Below are 23,133 nucleotides of genomic sequence, written 5' to 3' on the forward strand. Positions count from 1 at the left end.
GGCAGGTTGTCAGCTAGTCTGTGTTGATTGTCTTTAAGAGAAGTGAACGAAGTCAATCCAACATAGCCTACACACACACACACGTTTGTTTTTGTGGCATATATTTTTATACTGTAAAAACTGTATTTTCTATCCCCCTACACTGCCACTGCCCCTGCCCCTAAACCTACCCATCACAGGAAACATTCTGCATTTACTTTCTAAAAAAAATGTATCCTGTATGATTTATAAACATTTTGAAAAGTGGGGACATGGGTAATGTCCTCATATTTCACCCTCTCCTGTAATACATGTGTCATACCCCATACACATTTGTGTCCTCATATGAGGCGTGTGTGTGTGTGTGTGTGTGTGTGTGTGTGTGTGTGTGTGTGTGTGTGTCTGTGTGTGTGTGTGTGTGTGTGTGTGTGTGTGTGTGTGTGTGTGTGTGTGTCCCATTACTAGCAAGTTTATGCAAGACTAAACAGACTAGCTGACAGCCTGACATGAACGTGAGATGTATAACCAATCGGAGGAGAGCCCTTCTAGCCAATCAGAGACGAAAAAGGCGGTACCTTCCCCTACCGTCCTGGGAAAAAAAATATCGCCTCCGGAGCGCTAGTTGGTGTTCCAGTATAATCGGTCCGTCGAAACTCATTCATTGAAAAACGTTCCGCGGTGCAAAAATAAGTGTGGTTAAAAAATGTTTTGCGTAATTAATTAACGCGTTAAAGTCACGTAATTAATTAATCTTAATTAACGCGTTAAAGTCCCGGCCCTAGTATATATATATATATATATATATATATATATATATATATATATATATATTAGGGCTGTAACGATATGCGATATGAAATCGAAATCGCAATACGCAGGTCCACGAACCTGTATCGCGATGTGAGAAGGCAGAATCGCGACACACCCCTTCCAACTGCCAGAATTATCCTTCTGGTCCAGGTCCAACTTTTAAGTCAGCAGTATGGCAACATTTCAGCTACCCGGTGGAGAACAAGGATGGGAATCGTGTAGTTGACAAGACCCACACAATTTGCCGTAAGTGTTTCAAGAAGCTTCCCCAACCGGCTGGCAACGTGGTGTGAGCGTGGCGTTTCTGTTGCGTGTCATCCGCGGGGCGGCTGCGTGGCGTTTTCTCTTTCTTTGCACAGCAGAAGCGTGTCTGACGCGGCGCTTCTGTTGGTATTGATGTACAGGAGGCCATATACTTCATGTTAAATATATATTGCCTATTGGTACCGCAAAGAAAACGTCAGCAGTAGCCTATTGACCATACAGATATATGGTATTGACGGCAAAATAGGCTACAGAATACTGTACAGAATAAAACTGTTTTGTCCCCCCCATATCGAGGTTTGTATCGTACCGTGGGTCAAAAATCGTGATACGAACCGAATCGTGGGTTTGGTGTATCGTTACAGTCCTAATATATATATATATATATATATATATATATATATATATATATATATATATATATATATATATATATATATATATATTACATTTACAAATATTTCTTATTTGACATGCAATAACTCAGGGAGCAAATATGGCAGAAGACAAATTCACACTAATAACACATTTTTTGTGAAATTGCCCATATGTGTTCTGTATCTGGATTAGTTTTGTATTGATAACAAAGTAATCAAAAGAATCTGCTGTAAATACTGAATCTGCTGTAAATACTGACGTGCCATTTTCAGTGATCGGAGCATGTTTCATGAAGTTACAAGCATAAACGCGACTGCAAAGCTAAAACTGCTTATATAGCGTGTGTGCTCCTGTAATGTTAGGTGTTCTAAATCTATCTGGGAATAACTCTCGATCCGTATGGTGGATGATGTTTTTTTTAATCATGAGTGTCTACTGTAAATAAGGATGTGCACTTTTCAAAGATTGGAGCATGTTTCATTAATGTTCAAGGCTAAACGTGACTTTAGGGGCTAAGTAGTTTATTTAGCTTATGTGCTCCTGTCAGTTTATAATTTATTATAAATCTATCTGGGAATATACTATGATTAGAGTGACAAATTGTGGAAATAGTTGTCGGATTGTCTCTTTTTTTTTAATCATGAGAGTCTGCTGAAAACAAGGATGTGCCATTTTAACGATCAGAGCATGTTTCATGGAGTTACAAGCCTAAACATCAAGTCCAAGCAACTGTTATTTTTAATCTCCACTCTTGTGCTTGTGCGAAATATCTGACTGGGCTGTTTTTTCGGTGTTCTATTTCAATGAGGAATATCATTAGAGCTAAAAGACAGATTATAATGACTTTGGGCTCTTTGTAATCTTTGTAATTTTTAAGATCCTTGCTGAATTAACGGTAACACTTTACGGTAAGGGTACATGAATTATCATGAATTAATGCATGATTTATGCATTACTACATGCATTACTATCTCATGAATCATCAGGAACTAACTGGAATTCAAAGTCTTTCATTCATGACTTCATGGATGAACAACGCCTTAATTAAAACATGAACTAAGGTGAGTAAATCATCATGTGTAGCCTAATGTAAGTGTGAACTTGTGACTTATTAAAGTAATATACAAAAATCAACATTAACCTGATGTACAGTCTAGACCAGTAACATTATATCAATTAATATAATAATTGTCCTCCTCCTCCCCCTCCTTCATCAACTCTTACAGCTGATGACTTTGCATCATTTTTCACAAACAAAACAGCTCTCATTAGCAAACAGTTCTCCTCATCACAAACTGACACGCACATCTCAACAACTAACACGAACACGCTTCCATCGCTCTGGACATCTCAACAACTAACACGAACACGCTTCCATCTTTCTCTCCACTCTCCGAGGCAGATATTTCTAAACTCATCCTTTCCAATCACCCTACTACCTGTCCACTTGATCCTATACCCACTCACCTCCTTCAGGCTATTTCTTCTTCAATCACTCCTCCACTCACTCACATTGTCAACACTTCTCTTCACACAGGAACCTTTCCCACAGCATTTAAGCAGGCTCGGGTAACCCCACTGCTTAAGAAACCCTCTCTGAATCCAGCACTTTTAGAAAACTACCGACCGGTATCCCTTCTGCCTTTCATTGCAAAGACCCTTGAGCGAGTTGTGTTCAATCAACTCTCTATGTTTCTTGAACGGGACAATCTCCTAGACAACAACCAATCCGGCTTCAAAAGCGGCCATTCGACCGAGACTGCCCTGCTCTCGGTAACTGAGGCACTGAGACTGGCAAAAGCAGCTTCCAAATCCTCAGTGCTCATTCTGCTGGATCTGTCTGCTGCTTTTGACACAGTTAACCACCAGATCCTCCTGTCAACACTTAAGAGGACGGGGATCTCAGGATCTGTGCCCGGTTGCATAAAACACCTTAAGTGAAAATTTCCCTTAAGATCGCCCTTAGGTTTCCCTTAAACTTAAGGGTGTTGCATAAAATAACCCTTAAGTATCACTTAAGGGTTTATTAAACTGAAACGTCATAAACCCTTAGAATTATCCTCAAATGTCTATTTTTCACTTAAGTAATCCCTTAAAAACCGTTGTGTTGCAATCTTGATCATGTTACCCAGCGTAACCACTCACTACCCTCTGTGTTACAGTTGCTTATAGCACTTCGGTTCTTTGCAACTGGGAGTTTCCCGTCTGTGGGAGATGTTTTCCATGTTCATAAATCGTCACTTAGTAGAGTTATTCACCGGGTTGCAGGGGCTCTCTGCCGTCATTTAAGCCAAACTGTGACATTTTCATCGCGTGTTGAACTGGATGCCATTCAAACCTCTTTTTTTCGGAAAGCGGGATTTTTAATTGCAGTTTTGTCTTCTGTAGGCTCATGTCTCTTTGCAGTTTTTCTCTTGTCGCGGCTGGAGAGGATATTTGCGTCTTTCTGCAATTCACAAGTGTTTTGAAGGAATAATGAAAAAAATCTAAAAATTACATCGATGCTGTTCTAAGTAAAATTAACAATAGACTAAAATAATTGTTAACAAAGAAGCAATAAAACCTCACTTTGCTGCATGGTTTGGCGTGCTGCTGGCGCTCTGCCGGTGTTGAAGCTGATTTTTGCTGAGAAGGTCTAACGTGTTAAACAAATAACGTTACCAAGCATAGTATTTTATTTTGTCGTGATCTTCAAATCGTTTATCCTCAGCAGTGATCATTTTTATTTGATTTAAGACAATAATGTTCTCTCACTCCGTGTAATATTCCTCTTGTTGAATCTCAGCTTCACTCTCTAACCCGCCAGCGTAGCGTGTCTATGGCAACAATAGAATTTTATAACGGTAAAACCTGGGTCGCAGTCGTGAAACACTTAGCGGTGTCCCTTACCTAAGAGAACCGTTTAAGGGATTATATGCAACACCCTTAAATCATTCCCTTAGATAAGGGGAAATCACGCCTTAAGTATCATACTTAAGGGAAAAACTTAAGGAGTTTTATGCAACCGGGCACTGCTCTCCAGTGGTTCAGGTCTTACCTCTCTGGTAGGTCCTACAGGGTGTCATGGAGAGGTGAAGTGTCTAAGTCACATCATCTAGCTACTGGGGTTCCACAGGGCTCAGTCCTTGGACCACTTCTCTTCTCCATCTACATGTCATCATTAGGTTCTGTCATTCAGAAACACGGCTTCTCCTATCACTGCTATGCTGATGACACTCAACTCTACTTCTCATTTCAACCAGATGATCCTACAGTCAGTGTTCGTATCGCTGCCTGTCTGACAGACATTTCTGACTGGATGAAAGACCATCATCTTAAACTCAATCTTGCAAAGTCAGAATTACTTGTTTTCTCAACCAACCCAGCAATTCATCAAAATTTCTCCATTCAGCTTGGTTCATCAACCATAACTCCATCAAGGACAGCCAGAAACCTTGGAGTTGTGATTGATGACCAGTTAAACTTCACTGACCACATTACTGCAACAGCCCGGTCCTGCAGATTTGCTTTATACAACATTAGAAAGATTAGACCCTTCCTATCAGAACAGGCTGCACAACTCCTGGTTCAAGCTCTTGTTCTCTCCAGACTGGATTATTTTAATGCTCTTCTGGCTGGGCTTCCAGCATGCACTATCAAACCCTTGCAACTGATCCAGAATGCAGCGGCGAGAGTGGTCTTTAATGAGCCGAAGAGAGCACATGTTACGCCTCTCTTCATCAAACTTCACTGGTTGCCAATGGCTGCTCGCATCAAATTCAAGGCACTAGTTATCGCCTACAAAACAACCACTGGCTCTGCACCAATATACCTAAACTCACTTGTTCAGACTTACACACCCTCCAGAAGCTTGCGTTCTGCGAGCGAGCGGCGCCTCGTGGTTCCATTCCAAAGAGGCATGAAATCGCTCTCACGGACATTTTCCTGGACCGTTCCCACCTGGTGGAATGACCTGCCGATCTCAATTCGTGCTGCCAAGTGTGTAGCCATTTTTAAAAAACATCTTAAGACACATCTTTTCCATTTGCACTTGACCAATACAGAATAGCACTTATTGATCACCACAGCAACGACCAAAAAGCGCACACTCCTGGATCATATCTACGTCTCTCATCTGGATTTGTGCCTTCAGGCGGGTGTGTTACATAGTTATCATAACTATCAGAATCCAGTGTTCTGTATTTTGCTTACGTGAGTTTTTGTTGTAGATGGCTATTGCTGCGCGTTTAGCTAGAATGCCATACAAAACCAACCCATTGGGCCACTGAATCTGCATTAATGACAACAGCTGGGGCAACAGCCTTAGTCCTAATGGGTTGTTATCATAGCTATCAAAATCCAGTGTTCGGCAATTTGCGTATGTGAGTGTTTGTTGTAGATGTCTAAAAAAAAAAAAAAAAAAAAAAAAAAATTGTTGTGTATTGTGCTAATTAATTGAGATTTCTTACAGCTCTTACAGGTTGTTGGCCTTGTCTGTTTCGTTGCTTCTATGACTCTCCCCTTTTTTGTAAGTCGCTTTGGATAAAAGCGTCTGCTAAATGATTAAATGTAAATGTAAAATAATGTGATTAACTAAATTTGTTTTATTTTTTTATTATTTATCATGATCTCTGAGTTAAGCATGTTCATGTCTTTTTCAGCCTGCAGGTAAATGGTCAGACCCCAAAACTGGCCACGCTCAGCACATAGCACATGGATTCTTTTGACATTATAATACAGTAGTCATCATTAACTAAGCATTAGCTTCTCATGACTTCATCATGTTCATGGCCCCTCAACAAAAGTAGTGACATGGTCCTTTGAAACAATGATGATGTGTTATTAATGATGGCATTGTGAAATGACATGGATATGTACATGAAAGTTCAAGCCTTTACACACAGTTATCGTAAGCTTTTTCATAGTTTAATGTGATGCACAGATGAATATTGAAGTCAATAAATTCAAGTTCACGTTAACTATCCCCTCCCTCTGCTGCGGTGTCGCTTTATGACAGCCAACACGATGATGATTCAATATTCCTGTTATTATACTTAAAATTGTTTACAGAAAAGGCTTAACAAACTACTGCATAGATAGGCTATATTAGGCCTACAGTACGCATCAATAACTCTTTCATCTGTGCTTTTAATGTTGTGAAGCGGAAGCGTTGCCTCTGCACGTGTGAGTGCTATGACTCCGTGTTGCTTCAACCACATCATTCTGCACACAGGATGTGCATTAGCGCATGTGCTCTTTGTGCTGCTCTATATTGAATTCTTTCATAGTATTGTTGCGCAATAAAAGGTTGTTATCATTTCTTTTTCAGTCCTGTATATAAATATAAATATGTTTTGTAATATATTTATTTATTTTGACTCACAAAGGCACATTACAAAGGCCTAGGTTATTATGTTTTAAATTATCAAAAGATTTGACTACACTGCAAAAAAATATCTTCTTATTTGGTATTTGTTTCTTGTTTTCAGTTCACTCACAAAATTAAGTGAGTCTTTGCTTAAAACAAGCAAAATGATCTGCCAATAGGGTGAGGGAAATAATCTTCTTTCTGTTTAAGACAAAAACAAGAAACGTCCCCGGTTACGTATGTAACCTTAGTTCCCTGAGAACAGGGAACGAGACGCTGCGTCAGCTGACGCTACGGGGAACGCCTTCAGCGTGACAGGTGTCTGAAATCGCTATCAAATCACAATCCTACTGACCGTCGGCAGCTGGTGATGTCATCACCGTGCGACCAGGAAGTATAAAAAGGCACCGTGCCAACATGACAACATCCGCTTCGTCTGAAGGGACTGTGGGCAGGCACACCTTGAAGCATGGCAATGTGACGCAGCGTCTCGTTCCCTGTTCTCAGGGAACTAAGGTTACATACGTAACCGGGGACGTTCCCTTTCGAAAGGGAACTCGCGCTGCGTCAGCTGACGCTACGGGGAACGATATACCCACGCCGCCATGCTGAGGGGAGTGCACGCCCCTTACTGGCAGTGAGAACTGCCTGGACGAGTGTTCGCGGAAAGTCTGAACCACTCCCCCTCTAGCCACACAGGCTGCCAGTGACATCATTCCCTACGGTCATAGCCCAAGCTATATGCCTAAGAGAGAACCTAAACAAGTTTTAACTGAGGTTTCCTACTCTCGGCTTGCTCGAGGGCCTGGGACCTACTACTTTCGAAGGAAGGAGTCCCTTAAGGGAATGTGGCTAGGGGACCCGAGGGCGCCACCAGCCGTCACTAATTCGGGAAAGCCCTTCACCGAATGCCACCAGGGAGGCCTCACCTGGCATCACTTCTGTGGGACACCCCAGCTTGGCCAACCCTGTCTGTCAAAACAGAGCCTCCGGACATCGCTCTACTTATGAGCATCCAGACTGAGGGACTGCAAAGTGGCAGTGTCCTCCTCAGACCGGAACTCGGAGACGGGAATCCTGGAGAGCAGTACTCAGCTTAGTGCTTCTTACCCTTGCCATCGAGGGGAGTCTCTTCTGCTCGATCCTAGGATCTACCGAGCACATTTATTACAGGGGTGCTCAGGAGGCCTAAAAAAGGCCTATGGACTGATCTACCCGGGAGGCCCCGAGGGGGGCCTGCCCGTCTGATCAGACTCAAGCGGCCGTAAGCTCGCAGACGACCCTCAATGAGGGGAGCTCTTAAGCCAGCTTGGTAGGTAACCCATGCTGTAGGCTAGCCAGTCCCTGTCCTGAAGGGACTGCGCAGCAGAAACGGAGTCTCGTTGTGCTAGGGCATAAGCCCGCCCTTGAGTTCTACCGGCGCAGGCCGGGACCCACCGGCGGGCAGCCGCTAGCTGTCAGCCCAAAGCCAGTTATACGTTCCTGTCCCAAGGAACCGTTTCCCCTCCAGGGAGGCCATGAGGCGCCTCCACCCAGCACCGTTAGTGTTAGCTGTTTGCTGTCAAAAGCCGCAGGAAGGTGGCTTTACTGGTTCCTCAGGGGGCTCATGAGGCTATAACGCCAGAAGCCACCCACGCTAATGGCTAGCGTGTCACCGAGTCCTTGGTCCGGGTATCCTCTCCCAAAAAGGCCCAAAGAGGCCTGACAGCATTATACACTGGCCTAACGAGCGTCCCAGCTCGGGGCTCACCCTCAGGCGGCCTGCAGGCAGGTGGCTTTACTGGTTCCTCACTGGCTCATGAGGCTATAGCGCCAGAAGCCACCCATGCTAATAGCTAGCTTGTCACCGAGACCTGGTCCGGGAATCCCTCCCAAAAAGGCCAAAAGAGGCCTGACAGCATAATACACTGGCCTACCGAGCGTCCCAGCTCGGGGGCTCACCCTCAGGCGGCCTAGAGCGGCCTACTTCCTGTCAGCCAACGTGCAAACTGTTGGGAGCTGTTGTGTTCCCGGGGCTCGCCTCCAGGGAGGCCTGTTTGATGCCTACGTACAGTCCGGTCTTTTAGGGCGGCCCGGAGAGGCCTATTGCCGAATGGCAGTTCCCTATTAGATTGGTGACATATGGTGCTTATCCGATGGCAAATCCCACCGGAAACCCCGCAGGGCCGGGAAACGATCATAGGACGGCCTGAAGCGGCCCGTCCCTGATAGCAGACTATGCTAGCCGCCTGGCTAGCACCCGCGCACACTGTTGCAAGACCTGGGAACCGGGGCTCACCCTACAGGCGGCCTCAAGCGGCCTAGATCCTGTCAACCAATGGTCGGAACCCTAGGTCACCCCCTCAGGGGACGCCATGTGAGGCGTGCTGAAACTCAGCGAGCCCTTAAAGTCGGGCTGACAGTGGCTGTCTGCTGGCTGATGAGGACTGGGTATCCAGTCACTACCTGGGGACTCATCCCCAGGGAGGCCGTTAGGGGCCTACTTATGACGAGGTTTCTACTGCAACCGACATCGTTGGGGAGAACCCTCCCCGCTCACATGGGCCACGACGTCGGAACTCACCCGCAGGGAGGCCTACTGAGGCCTACCACCTGACCCAGAGTTAACTGCCCGGACTGCCTCGGCTGGCGTCTCCCGCCAGCCAGCCTTCTATAGTCGGTCCGCCCCAGCGGCCCATAGCAGCCTTCTGCGACGGCACAGTCTCTCAGGCAGCGCCTACCAGCGTGGACCTAAAACACAATGCCCACAGCAGTGCACTCAGCATAAAGCGCCTTGAACCCTCTAAAGCGAGGGGAGTACAACTTACGCCACCTGCCTCCAGGGCGGCCGTCTGGTCGTCCAGCGGTCCGCAGTCCGCGCAAGGGCATCAGCCGTGACAGTGTTTCGACTCCAGGGGAGCATCCTACCAACCGATGCTTTCAGATGGTTGCGAAGTACAGCTCGACCCGAGCCTAAAAGGTGAAGCAGAAGACACAGAGCAAAAAGTGAAAGATATTGAACACACACACATAACCGGCCATTCCTGAACCAAGCCGGGGGGCCGCCCAGAAGTGGCGGCCGCACTAGCTCTGGGGGGCGGGGCTAGCAAAACCAGTCTAACTGCGCACCGCGAAGAGACGCCTACCCCGTCCCCACGACCACTGGCTGAGTCGCGATTCATTCTGCTACACACCTTTATGCATTAATAATAACCCCCAAATGCAGAAGGGGGGTGGGCATTGGCCGGACGACCCTACTGCGGGGAGGCCGGGTAGGGATATAAAGCTCCTGCGGGACTACCGACAGGAGCCCGGGGCAACTGCCAGGGCGATATGCCACCGCGAGACGCCACCGTCATCCCATTAACAGCCTAGGCCAACTTGATGCACTAGCATCGGTCTGATAATCCCACACACAACGGCCCTAAACAGGGCTGGGACAGACCTTACTGTAGTTCATGCGCTAGCCTAACCTCACAAATTCATCTAGATATTTCACTAGCAGAGGTGCCAACGCTACCCAGAGGTGGCTACAGCTAAAAACGTTCGCCAGGAGAACATACGTCAGTTTATATCGCCGCTACATGCCCGCGGCATGTGCGGTGGCCTCAACTGCTCATATTACACATATCCAGAAGAGAAACAGCCTTATAAACTACTGTTGCTACACTAGCAAACATACAGCCTACATAAACACACTGTGTTTATACAAAACATCGTTCTAGCCACCTTTACCGGGGAACTACAGGCCCACTGTTACACTTTTCTTCATCTTTTGTAGACAAAATAACCCTCAGGGAAGCATAGAGTCCAAACATACGGCATTAAAAGAAGAATGTTTGCCCTAAAAGGGGACTCACCCGCTGTCTTCAGTGCCTCATCGCTTCATGTAACATGCATGCTTCGGCGCACTAACCTGAGGGTGGGGCGCTTCATTCTCAAACAAGGCCGTTTTTTGGAGGCGGCCGCGAAATCCCGCTATTCCCAGAGACGATGCACTGTGTGCGGGCAGAGCACACACCGGCCTGGCAGGCCGTCAGAGTCTCACATCCGCTCATCATCGGCCCGCGCGGCCTGGTGTGAAGCGCGCCCGGGGAGAGAAAAGAACATAACAGAAAAACAAAGGAGGGGACACATTTACATCACTTCCGCGCCCTCGGGGGCGGAGACTCACCACCCCGCTTCCGGCGCTGGAAGCGGCTCTTCTCCCCGATGTCCCTCCTCCTGTTGCGGGTGTCCCGCCTCTTCTGCGTCCTACTCCTCCACGGAGGGGGCGCCCGAGAGGCTACGCTGCTGCGTTGGCCCAATCGATGATCCTCGGACCTCGAAGGGCCAGGGACACCCTCCTGCCTGGGCGCCGCCCCGGACCTCAGCGGAATACACGTTCTATATGCCGCTGAGCGCGCCCTCGCCTCTCTGAACTTTCCCACCACCGCCTCGACGGAGGTGCCGAAAAGCTCAGAGGGCGAGACCGGGGCATCAAGGAGAAAAGCCTTTTCTTTCCCCCCGATGTCCGCCAGGTTCAGCCACAGATGCCTCTCCGTGGCGACCTCCGTGCTGTGTGTTTGGCCGCCCGGAGAGAGAGATCCGTGGTGCGGCGCAACTCAGCCATCGCATCAGGGGGTAGGCCCTCCCCCTGATCGAGGTCCCTCAGCAGATCGGCCTGATAGGCCTGCAACACTGCCATTGTGTGCAAGGCCGCCGCCGCCTGACCCGCCGACGTGTATGCCCTGCCGTTAAGACGCGAGGTCGTCTTTAATGGTTTAGACGGCAGGGCTGGAGCTCTTAGTGTCGATGGCCGCCCGGACGCGAGATAGTTCGCGAACGTCTCATCGATGGGCGGCATCGACACATACCCTGCCTCGGCCAATCCCTCGACATCAGCGAAGTTAAACCGCTGATGCCGATGGATTCGCGCCGAGTAGGGTTTCTTCCATGCCCCCACGACCTGCTTGTGAAGGTCGGGGAGGAATGGAAGGCTCCCGGGAGCTGGGCGGCTATGGTCGGGGAGAAACCGATCGCCCAATCTGTCAGGGCGGGCGGCCTCTCCCCTGGCTCTCTGCCACGGCAGCTGAAGTTTCAGCGCCGCGCGCCCCATCACATCGTACAGCTCCCCATACACGGGGCAGGATGGCTGGGAGGATTCAGCCTCAGCTTCATTTTCCCCCTCATCCACAGCCATCCTCTGATCGACCGGAAGAGCATGGGCTGACGACGAGGAGGAGTCTCCATCCGACTCCTCCTCTGTCAGCCTGCTCTCGCGACCTGGCTGATCATCCGCGAGAACTGTACTCTCCAGACGATGAGCCAGGTCCATCTGGGAGCCCCAGGACAGACGGTGCCGCTCAGCCTCAGCTTGAGCGGGACCGCTCCCAGATGCTGGCTCCTCTTCCCTCGAGAAGAAGGCCAGGCGAGAGCGGAGCGTCCTCAACGGAAAACGCTCGCAGTTCGCGCAGGAGGCCCCCTCGAGAACCTCCCGCGCGTGCTCTTCCCCCAGGCAGAGCACACAAAGGGTGTGTGTGTCCTCAGGCGTAAGAAACCTGGGACACGGATCAGCGCACTTCCTGTACGCTCCCTTCACTTTGCGTGTGCACTTCATTCTGACTTTCCAGCGAACCAGACAAAACAGTCCCTGAAGACGAAAGGATGTTGTCATGTTGGCACGGTGCCTTTTTATACTTCCTGGTCGCACGGTGATGACATCACCAGCTGCCGACGGTCAGTAGGATTGTGATTTGATAGCGATTTCAGACACCTGTCACGCTGAAGGCGTTCCCCGTAGCGTCAGCTGACGCAGCGCGAGTTCCCTTTCGAAAGGGAACAAGATTTCATTCAGAAACAATATTATTTTTCTTACTTCACTGGCAAATCATTTAGCTTGTTTTATGCAAAAACTAACTTTTGATTCATTGATCAACTTTTGATTTGGATTTTATTTTCAACAAAACAAGAAAAAAAAAATCTTAAGTCATTTTACTTATCTAGTAAATGCATATTGCTCATGTGCTATGTGCTGAGCCTGGGGCCGGCCAGTTTTGGGGTCTGACCATTTACCTGCAGGCTATGAAAAAGACATGAACATGCTTAACCTGATAACCGTCACGATGACGAGGACGTGCTGAAACTCTCTTTGCTTAAATTAGCTCAAAATTACTATCAGATGTAAGTAATTACCTTGACAAACTATACATCATTAAAAAGATCTAAGACTAAAGTTTAATTTTGTTACCTCTGTTTTATTCTCAAAGTCTTATAATGACCGTAATGTGTTAATATGTGCCAGGAGTTATGAATATGATCTTGGGCGTCGCTACCTTTTGATTGTAATATGCGCGTCATTTGCTCCCATTCATAAAAAAATCCTCCTTGGTCGTCATGAAGACACTCGACAAAACAACTTCCCTCAGGGCTTTTACTTCAAATGTGTGCAGATGTGGAGAAATATTGATAGATTCTCACATGTTTGAGTCAAATTTCTATACAGAGAAGTATTATTTATTCAATCTTTATCCAAAATCCGCGGATGTGTGATTATGAGAGCAGTATACTGTGATATGCTGTGTTTTCAATTCATTCTGGCAGCCGGAGGGCGCTGGAAAGCTGTACTACTGAAAATTCACCCCTTATGGAACACATGAAGAACAGACACACCATGTGACATTCAGGAAGTATCTGACATTTCCAAAACAGCTTCCTGAGATCGTTATATCGCTATTTTATGTAGATAGACACGTTTTAAGACAATAAACACACAATCGCGGCAATATATGGTTGGTCTGTGTTCTTTATGCCATGTTGGGTGGTTTCATAATAGATGATATTTATAATGCAATGCTATTCCACATAGCTTTTAGCATTGTATATTTTCTGTCAGATTTTTTGACCCGAAGCTACATGAGATCACATATTGTTATATAAAACACTCGACTTATAAATTATAAAGTGATATGAAGCAAGTTTTGAATAAAACATGATTTTAATCGTATAAATTGTTGTTTTGCTGGTGTGCTAAGCTAACATGCTAGCTTGCCCTAGATGCACCTGCCACTGAGTAAATACTTTATTTTTATGAACATTTTCTAAATGTAAAACTACTGAAATGCTTATTTGGACGAAATGCATTCAATAGAGTCTCAGTGAGGGTAAAGTGAGAGGTTTGATTTAGAAATGAGGTTTGAATAGAACAGTTTGAATAAAGAATCGTTAGTAATTATAATGCAGGCAAAAGAATAATAATTGGAGCCATAACCAGTCCGCAGAAGTGTGAATGTGTGCCGGGGAGACAAACTGAATGGGGCAGTTTGCACCTCTAAACAATAGAGGCAATATAGAGAATGAAAGCTGAGAAGACATGGCAATAAACATCAGTTGATATTTTAGAGATATCTCAAAATAAAATCACATGAAACGATCTTGTAAAACGTTTAATAAAATTCAGAGTTTTAGACTGATCATCTTCAGATCTGAAATATAACATGGTCAGACTTGTGGCTTTAGCTGTAGTGCATTTCTAGATTTCTCCAAGGCCCACTTCAATTTTATTTTCATAAAGATATTTCATACAAATAAATTTCTAATAACTTTACAAAACTTTGAAGCTTATTATAGCTTTTTTTTATTATAAAAAATATTATCATTTTGACTTTACAGTAAACTGCCAGGTGTCTGCTTTCAAATGAGACCATAATTATGCTTTTAGTGCAAAGGATTCACAAACTGTATTTGTTTTAGTCTGAGTATACATTTCTTAGGATTTTTTCAAAATTTAGAAATCAGCTTAACAGGTTAACTCAGAGATCATGATTAATAAAAAAACTTAAGTTAATCACATTACTGGTCTAACCTGTGCATAAGGTAACGTTGATTTTTGAATATTCCTTTAATTCACAAGTTCACACTTACATTACACAAATAGAGTAAAGCAAATTAATTAGGTTAATTGTCTGAATGTGCTCCTTCCAATAAATAAAATATAACAATTTAAAGTAGTCTTAGTTGCATTTATTTGTTTATTTTAATGGGTCCCATTAGCTTGAAAGTCTGCAATCAGCATTCACGGTAGCCATTCTAAAATGTTACATTGCAACTACAACAACAACATTCCATGAGATAGTAGCTAAAATATACACAAATTACATAAATACATTCAAACATACATAAATTCTGGATTTAAAAGTAGTCTTACATGCATGAATTAGACCAATTTTTAAACATAGAAAACATCATGATCATGTGTAATAAACCATAATGTATGATGATTTACTCACCTTAATGTTAATGTTTTAATTAAGGTGTTGTTCATACATGAAGTCATGAATGAAAGACTTTGAATTCCTGTTAATTCCTGATGATTCTTGAGATATTAATGCATGTAGTAATGCATAAGTCATGCATAAATTAATGCATGAATTCATGATAATACATGTACCCTTGCCGTAAAGTGTTACCGACTTAACTTACAAAAAACTTGCTCAAGTTTAGTCAAACCCCAAAAACAATTAAAATATTGTTGTGTTCTACTCCATGAGACCTTTCAAATGATATATGACACATGACTATCTGAGCTGTATGGTTGACACATTGCAGTACATAATAATTAATTCTGTTTTACAGATTAATGTGCGTGTGACTACTATGGATGCAGAGTTGGAATTTGCCATCCAACCCAACACCACTGGCAAACAGCTGTTTGATCAGGTAGGTGACTTTAAATGGGGGGGTGAAACACTCAGTTTCTGTCAATCTCATGTCAATCTTGAGTACCCATAGAGTAGTATTGCATCCTTCATATTGCCGAAAAGTCTTTAGTTTTATTATACTTATAAAAGAATATATGCTGTACCGAGTCTTTCTGGAAAAAAAAAACGAGTGGCTGGAGGTGTATCGTGTGGGCGGAGCTAAAGAATGACGAGCGTGCACAAAGTGGTGACGTCTCAAGCGTGGAGAAGAAAACGTTACTCTAATAAACCATGGCTATCAATCAGATTCAACTAATACATATATGATCCAGAATCAGATCCGGAGGCTGAAATAAATTGAACAGGAGAAGCAACAACAGCAGGACGTCCATCTCTGTGGTATGTACTGTATTTAGTGGCCTGTCAACATTTGTGTGGGTTTACTCGTGGTATATGATGACATGATTTGATGTATGGTCTATTGTATGCGACTAAAAATTAGCAGTAGCAAGCAAAACAGTTTTGCACGTCAGACTAGTGTAACATTATACATAGAACAACAATGGAGTAACCGTTAGTGCATTTAAATGAAGGAACGCACTTTGTGAGAATGTCCTCTAGGTTTATGTTTGGGTGGTTTTACAATAACAATACAAACTGACACCTATATTGGTCGGCTAAACAAATGTATTTAAACTCACACCATAGATCGCATGCTCCATTGATAAATGAACTAACATTATACATGATCGTGTTGTTTACTGATGTTTACTTACACGACGATAGGCAACAACATAGACATTTTAAGCAGTTTTACTCACCACCTGTTTCCAAAGCAGGACCATTAAACTTTTTCGCTTCCCGTCATTTCTGCGTTCAAATCGGTTCAAATGCAGTGCTGCCTTCCCGGAATGCTATGCGGGCACTTTGAAGTCGCTTGACGTCAACCATAGAAATAAAGTGGAGCGCGGCGCTGTCACATGCCTGTCCTGTCTTGTGTGCACATGTGGGTTTTGTCATGTCTCCGGTCTACTGTCAACCCCGCCCTTCTTGTTATCTGATTATTGGTTTATTTGCCCCACCTGTTCTCCCTCATTATCTGCCTTGTTTGTTCCCTTTATATCTCCTTGTGTTTGTCAGTCTGTGTTGGATCCTTGTGTAATGTCTGCGTCTTCCGTCCTCCCCGTGATTCTGTTGGTTTGTTTAAGTTTATATTTTATTATTCCATTATGTGTTTTTCCCCCTCGTGGGTTTTGTTTTGAGTTTATGTTTTATTTGTTATAAATAAATAGATCATTTTCTGCACTTGAGTCCTCGCACCCTTTTCCATTGTATGTGACGTGACAGAAGGATCCAACCATACAATGAGGACTCAGCAGAGAAGTTCTCCCTCGGTGCCAGTTCCGGGGGTCCCGAGTCCGGGAATCCCGAGTCCGGACATGGCCTGGAGGGCCGTAATGGGAGGGTTTGTGGTGGCAGTCCTGCATGCTTGGGAAAAGCACAGGGTGTCATCCACCACTCCGGTGGTCCCAGTGCCGGTGGATCGTGTTCCGGTGGTCCCTGTGCCGGTGGATCATGTTCCGGTGGTCCCTGTGCCGGTGGACTCCGTTCCGGTGGTCCCGAGTCCGGAAACGGCCTGGAGGGCTGTGATGGGATGCTTTGTGGTGGCAGTCCTGCATGCGTGGAAGGAGCACAGGGCTTTATCCGAAGCCCCGGAGGCAGTTCCGGTGGTCCCAGTTCCGGTGGATCGTGTGCCGGTGGTCTCAGTTCCGGCGGATCGTGTTCCGGTGGTCCCTGTGCCGGTGGATCGTGTTCCGGTGGTCCCAGTTCCGGCAGATCATGTTCCGGTGGTCCCAATGCCAGCAGATCGTATTCCGATGGTCCCAGTGCCGGTGGATACTGCTGGACTGGAGAAGTTTCCCCAACGCCCTGCCTGCACCGCTGAGGCGCCCTGCTCTCCGTGCGCCGCTGAGGCGCCCTGCTCCCCGTGCGCTGCTGAGGCGTCCTGCTCTCCGTGCGCCGCTGAGGCGTCCTGCTCTCCGTGCGCCGCTGAGGCGTCCTGCTCTCCGTGCGCCGCTGAGGCGTCCTGCTCTCCGTGCGCCGCTGAGGCGTCCTGCTCTCCGTGCGCCGCTGAGGCGTCCTGTTCTCCGTGCGCCGCTGAGGCGTCCTGCTCTCCGTGCGCCGCTGAGGCGTCCTGCTCTCCGTGCGCCGCTGAGGCGTCCTGCTCTCCGTGCGCCGCTGAGGCGTCCTGCTCTCACCGCTCCTCCCTGGCGCCCCCTGCACTCACCGCGCCACCCAGGAGTCCTGCTCTCACCGCGCCGCCCTGGCCGCCTGAACTCGGTGGGCCTCCCGACCTCGGCGGGCCGTCCTGGCCATTCGAACTTTTTGTTTTCCTTGTCCCTCCCTTGTTTTCCCCTCCCTTGTCTGTTTCTTCCTGGTCTGTCCCTCCCGTGCCCCCCTGGTCAGTGCCCCCCTGGTCAGTCCCTCCCGTGCCCCCCTGGTCAGTCCCTCCCGTGCCCCCCTGGTCAGTCCCTCCCGTGCCCCCCTGGTCAGTCCCTCCCGTGCCCCCCTGGTCTGTCCCTCCCGTGCCCCCCTGGTCTGTCCCTCCCGTCCCGCCCTGGTCTGTCCCTCCCGTCCCGCCCTGGTCTGTCCCGCCCGTCCCTAGTGGAGCGTCTGGTAGCCGCTCCTTAAGGAGGGGGTAATGTCACATGCCTGTCCTGTCTTGTGTGCACATGTGGGTTTTGTCATGTCTCCGGTCTACTGTCAACCCCGCCCTTCTTGTTATCTGATTATTGGTTTATTTGCCCCACCTGTTCTCCCTCATTATCTGCCTTGTTTGTTCCCTTTATATCTCCTTGTGTTTGTCAGTCTGTGTTGGATCCTTGTGTAATGTCTGCGTCTTCCGTCCTCCCCGTGATTCTGTTGGTTTGTTTAAGTTTATATTTTATTATTCCATTATGTGTTTTTCCCCCTCGTGGGTTTTGTTTTGAGTTTATGTTTTATTTGTTATAAATAAATAGATCATTTTCTGCACTTGAGTCCTCGCACCCTTTTCCATTGTATGTGACGTGACAGGCGCAACAGAAGTGTTGCACTGACGAGTGGATCTGCACCTTGAGAACAGTGTTTATGGGTGTGCATTTGCTCTCTCGCCTTAGTCACGCGCGCACTCTTCCGGGAGAAGAGCCCGTACGGCCCATACAAGGACATTCCGCTCTGTCGACGTCAAGCGGACCCATACTTGAAAAAAACTCTCCAAAACTTGTGAGAAACCAGAAGGAGTATTTTTGAAAACCAATACTGGTAACGCTTTATAATAACGTTCAGTTGCAAGTCATTTATAAGTGGTTAGTTAATGATGAACTAATCATTTACAAAACATTCATACATTTTATGAATGTTTTGTAAATTCCGTTACAAGTCATTTACAAGTGATTAGAAAATGATTAACTAATGATTTATGAAACATGACTAAGCATTTATTAATGATTAATGAGTGATTTGTTAATTATTTTACATATATTTAGTAGATTCAGTTATAATTAATTCACAATTGATTAGTTAATGATGAACTAATGATTTACAGCATTTACAACGCTTTCTGCGTCCCCTAATCTAGTGTAGACTATTCATCACTTGTAAATGTTTAACACATCATTCGTAGATCTTTCATACCCGTTAAAAACAATCTGTACATGTATACAAGGCATTTACAATGCTTTCAGCGTCCCATATGTTAAGTATGAAAATTAAATTCTTCTATTCCTCACCAGTTGCAATATGAATGTGTAAATAGGTAATTGATCTAATTACTGAAAGCATTTAATTCCTATTTGTCACATAACCAATCCCTTCCCTAAACCTACCCGTTTGTGTTTTATATATAAAAAAGCAAAAACAAAAAAACAAAAAAACAGGCAGATACGACTGCAGGAACAATTTATTCAAAAAGTACAAATATTCAAAGTGTTCCGAGGCCAAACGATTGGTTTAATCACCGGCCGATGATTAATGATTAACACATTTCAAAATTTGCCGCCCGGAACTTCCGGAAGAAACGCCAGGTCAGCTTTGACAGCATTGGCTGTCGTGTGTCTCGTGACCAATTGCGTCATTACGCAGCTTTGGTTGTAAAATGCCATTGGCTGACAAGCTGATCTTGAATTATCCTGTTATGACGTCATATCAGGAAAGGTTACATCCCCTTCCTCTGCTTTGCCCACCCAGAGATTTAGTAGAGAATGGATTCAGTTTATCAGTCGCGATGTCAGCCCAGGCTTTACCATATGGATTTGACAACACCGCCACACACAGTGAGTAACAGTGTTCATTAATGCCTGATTTGTTATCATTGATTTCTGATCTGTAGCTAATCATTCAAGTTCACACAGACTTTCTTTCTAAGTCCTTTAATACTGTCAGTCCTGCTACTGGCTGTCTTGATGCCTTACGCGTAATGCATCAGTGAATCAAGCCAGTGACTAAAACAATGAACTTCACGTCGTTTCTGTTAGTAGCATGAAACTAATTAAATGATTAAACTACAGAGAGCGATCAAATAACACTCTTTATAATGTTCGGATCTGTCAATTACATGTATATTTGCAGTACACATTTGTGCAAACTGACGTTATATTGAATGACGCTCTTGATGTTGATTATGTTGATGTTGTGTTTGTTGTTAGTTGTGGTTAAAGCATTTTGTGAGAGAAATAACATTGCAAAGTTCATAGAATAAGGGTCAGCGTGACTGTGACTGGGTGTTTATTCAAAGATCTCAGATACAAACAAAATAAACTCTCAACAACTCTGTAAAATAATACTTTGTTAGCAATATTTCCCCAGCTCTCTGTCTCTCTGTGGCTGGCAGTGCTTGCATGTACCTCTCTAACCCATGCCCCCTCCGCAAGATGTCAGCCAATTACAACATTGAGTGTTTTCAATGAAGTCTCACAACAGACACCAGTAATGCGCTGGTCAATGTATAAACAACCCGCACCCGACCAACGTTTTCAGCTAATCCGCCCGCAACTCGGACCGCAAAAAAGAAAATATTGTAATGTCACACAACAGACACCAGTAATGCGCGAAGATGAACTGGGGTCCTCGGTCGGATACAATTGTTTTCCGGGAGCCGAAGTGCCGGAAGACTTGTGCGTAGAGTTCCTCCGCGGTTTCCAACGCGGTCGGCAAGCCTTTGAAGGGGATAAGTTTGCAGGATTTGGAAAAACGGTCCATGACGACTAATACACAGGTGAACCCTTGAGAAGGACAATCATGAAGTCAATCCCCAGGTGGGTCCATGGACATTCTGGGATTGGAAAGGGTACCAGCTTTCCCTCGGGCAGTCTCCTAGGAGTATCAGCAATGGCACAGACTGAACATCCTTTTACATACGGGGAGATGTCCCGAGGCATGGCAGGCCACCAGTAGCATTGACAAAGGAGCGAGAGGGTCCTTCTGCTGCCTGGGTGTCCAGAGCTTGGTGAAGAGTGTGCTATGTCCAAGAGGGGCAGGCGATGGCGAGGCGAGACGTACATGCACACCTCTGGACCTCCTGGCAGAGAAGACTGCTGGACATTCTCCTGTTGGATCTGTTGGTGGAGAGCCCACTGGATCGGGCAGACGACCATGGCTGGAGGGAGGATGGGTTCAAGGCACTCAGGTTCAGGGTCCGCTTGATACAGGCGAGACAGGGCATCCACCCAGTTATTCTGGTCCCCTGGACAATACGTCACCTTGAAGTTGAATCGAGTGAAGAAAAGGGTCCATCGGGCTTGACGATGATTAAGACGTTTGGCCTCTCGGAGATACTCTAGATTACGATGATAATCTCAAATGGATGCTCCACTCCCTCCAGCCAATGTTTCCACTCCTCCAAGGCGAGCTTGATAGCAAGGAGTTCCCGGTTGCCGATGTCATAGTTCTGATCTGATCATAGTTACTTTTTTCCAGTAACGAGTAATCTAACGCGTTACTATTTCCAAACCAGTAATCAAATTAAAGTTACTTATCCAAGTCACTGTGAGTTACTTTTTTAGTCATTTTCCTTAGTAAAAACCGACAGCTTATCAACATTCTCAGCCCGAGTTCGGCTGGAGCCTGTTATTTATTTATTTATTTATTTTACATTGTTGCAGCCATTAAAATAGTTCAGTTTTGTTTTTAATGTCAAAGTAGTTATTTTTCGTTTCGTTTCTTTATTAATCTAATTTAGAAAAATGTTCAGAGCAATTTTTTGTTTGTTAAATTAAAGTTTATATAGGCAAGACAATTCAAGAGTTGGATTGAGAGACTAGGCTATTAAACATGCGGTTAACTCACTGGGTCGTCACATAAAAATAAAAAAACTTTAATTTAACAAACAAAAAATGAACTTAATAAAAAAACGAAACTAAATATAACTACTTTGACATTAAAAACAAAGTAGGCTAGTTATTATACCACCACAAAGGCATTTTTGACGAGCTGAGGCAGGCTGATAGATTAGCCTACTGCTCGCAACGGCGCTCAAAAAAACGAAACGGGCTACACAATCTAAAGAAAAAAAAAGTACATGCAGGTTGTGGTTGTCTTACAGCCTTAGACTTCAGCAAAATTAATATAAATCCGATCTTCAAATCCCGCGGTATATGTTAATTTAACAGAGTTCACATCAAAGCAAAAGACTCCAGCATTTTATTCAGCTCATTTTAAAATTCAAAGATCGCAATATGAGAGAGTGACCTAAGCACTGGTAAGATCTTTAGTCTCCTTAATTTATAGTGAAGATGGTTGTGTGTTTTGTGTGACTTATTTTAAAGTTTCATTTACGGCCATTTGGGTTGGCTTGCTTTATTAATTTGCAGCGATGCTGCAGTAGCACCGTCATATCTATCTGACTACAACATAACACACTCTCACACATTTATTTTTTAATTATTTGCCAGGAGTAAAATTTACACTTGTGGTTTAAACAACCAGATATATTTACATTTGTCCGGTTTCGTCTGAAATGCTTTCATACACCTTCTGAATTGGTTTGTTTGAGTGATCGGAATTAAATACGTCTCGAAAGACTCTCGGAAGGCATTAGGCCTACTCCTGGTCATTTCGCAATCAGATCGATAGGCCTACCTGGTCAGAGAAAACGAATGAAGGAACCAGTTGTAAAAAGGCCATAACTCTAGCAGCTGCACTGAAGAAACGGACTCTTTAACCCTGCGCGAGCAATATCTTGACAGTGGCCCAATGGTCTCATGTTGTTTCCACCAGCACATCTTATTGTTCATTTTAATTATTAAAAAAAATATAAAACGAAGGAGAAGCCTAAAAAAAGGGGCGTCAAAAAGTCGGGGCGTCAGGCTCGGGCATAAATGGAATAAAGTGTGTTGCCAAAAACGGTTGTCATTTCTATTTTGAGGCGGCAGGGGTGTTCTCGGCAACTGCTGAATGTAACTAATAAAGTAACTTGTAATCTAACTTAGTTACTTTTAAAATCAAGTAATCTGTAAAGTAACTAAGTTACTTTTTAAAGGAGTAATCAGTAATCAGTAATCAGATTACTTTTTCAAAGTAACTGTGGCAACACTGTGTACCCAAGAAACTGGACGGAGGTGATATGGAACTCACACTTCTCCAACTTGAGGTAGAGCTGATGGTCTCTGAGTTTTTGGAGGACTTGACAGACATGTACTTCATGCTCCCTCAGGTCACTCG

The 23,133-nt window shown here is 45.1% G+C and overlaps 1 protein-coding gene across 1 annotated transcript in view; it reads left to right on the forward strand.

Annotated features, from left to right (window-relative positions):
- Nucleotides 1-23,133, forward strand: part of LOC137073264 (radixin-like) — a 666,127-nt gene that overhangs the window by 135,265 nt on the left and 507,729 nt on the right. Inside the window, exon 3 of the mRNA XM_067441577.1 lies at nucleotides 15,371-15,454. Within this exon, the coding sequence (XP_067297678.1) occupies nucleotides 15,371-15,454 (84 nt within the window). The remainder of the gene's footprint in view (nucleotides 1-15,370; nucleotides 15,455-23,133) is intronic.

This window comes from Pseudorasbora parva, chromosome 4 (assembly GCF_024679245.1).
Source record: "Pseudorasbora parva isolate DD20220531a chromosome 4, ASM2467924v1, whole genome shotgun sequence".
Classification (NCBI taxonomy): Eukaryota; Metazoa; Chordata; class Actinopteri; order Cypriniformes; family Gobionidae; genus Pseudorasbora; species Pseudorasbora parva.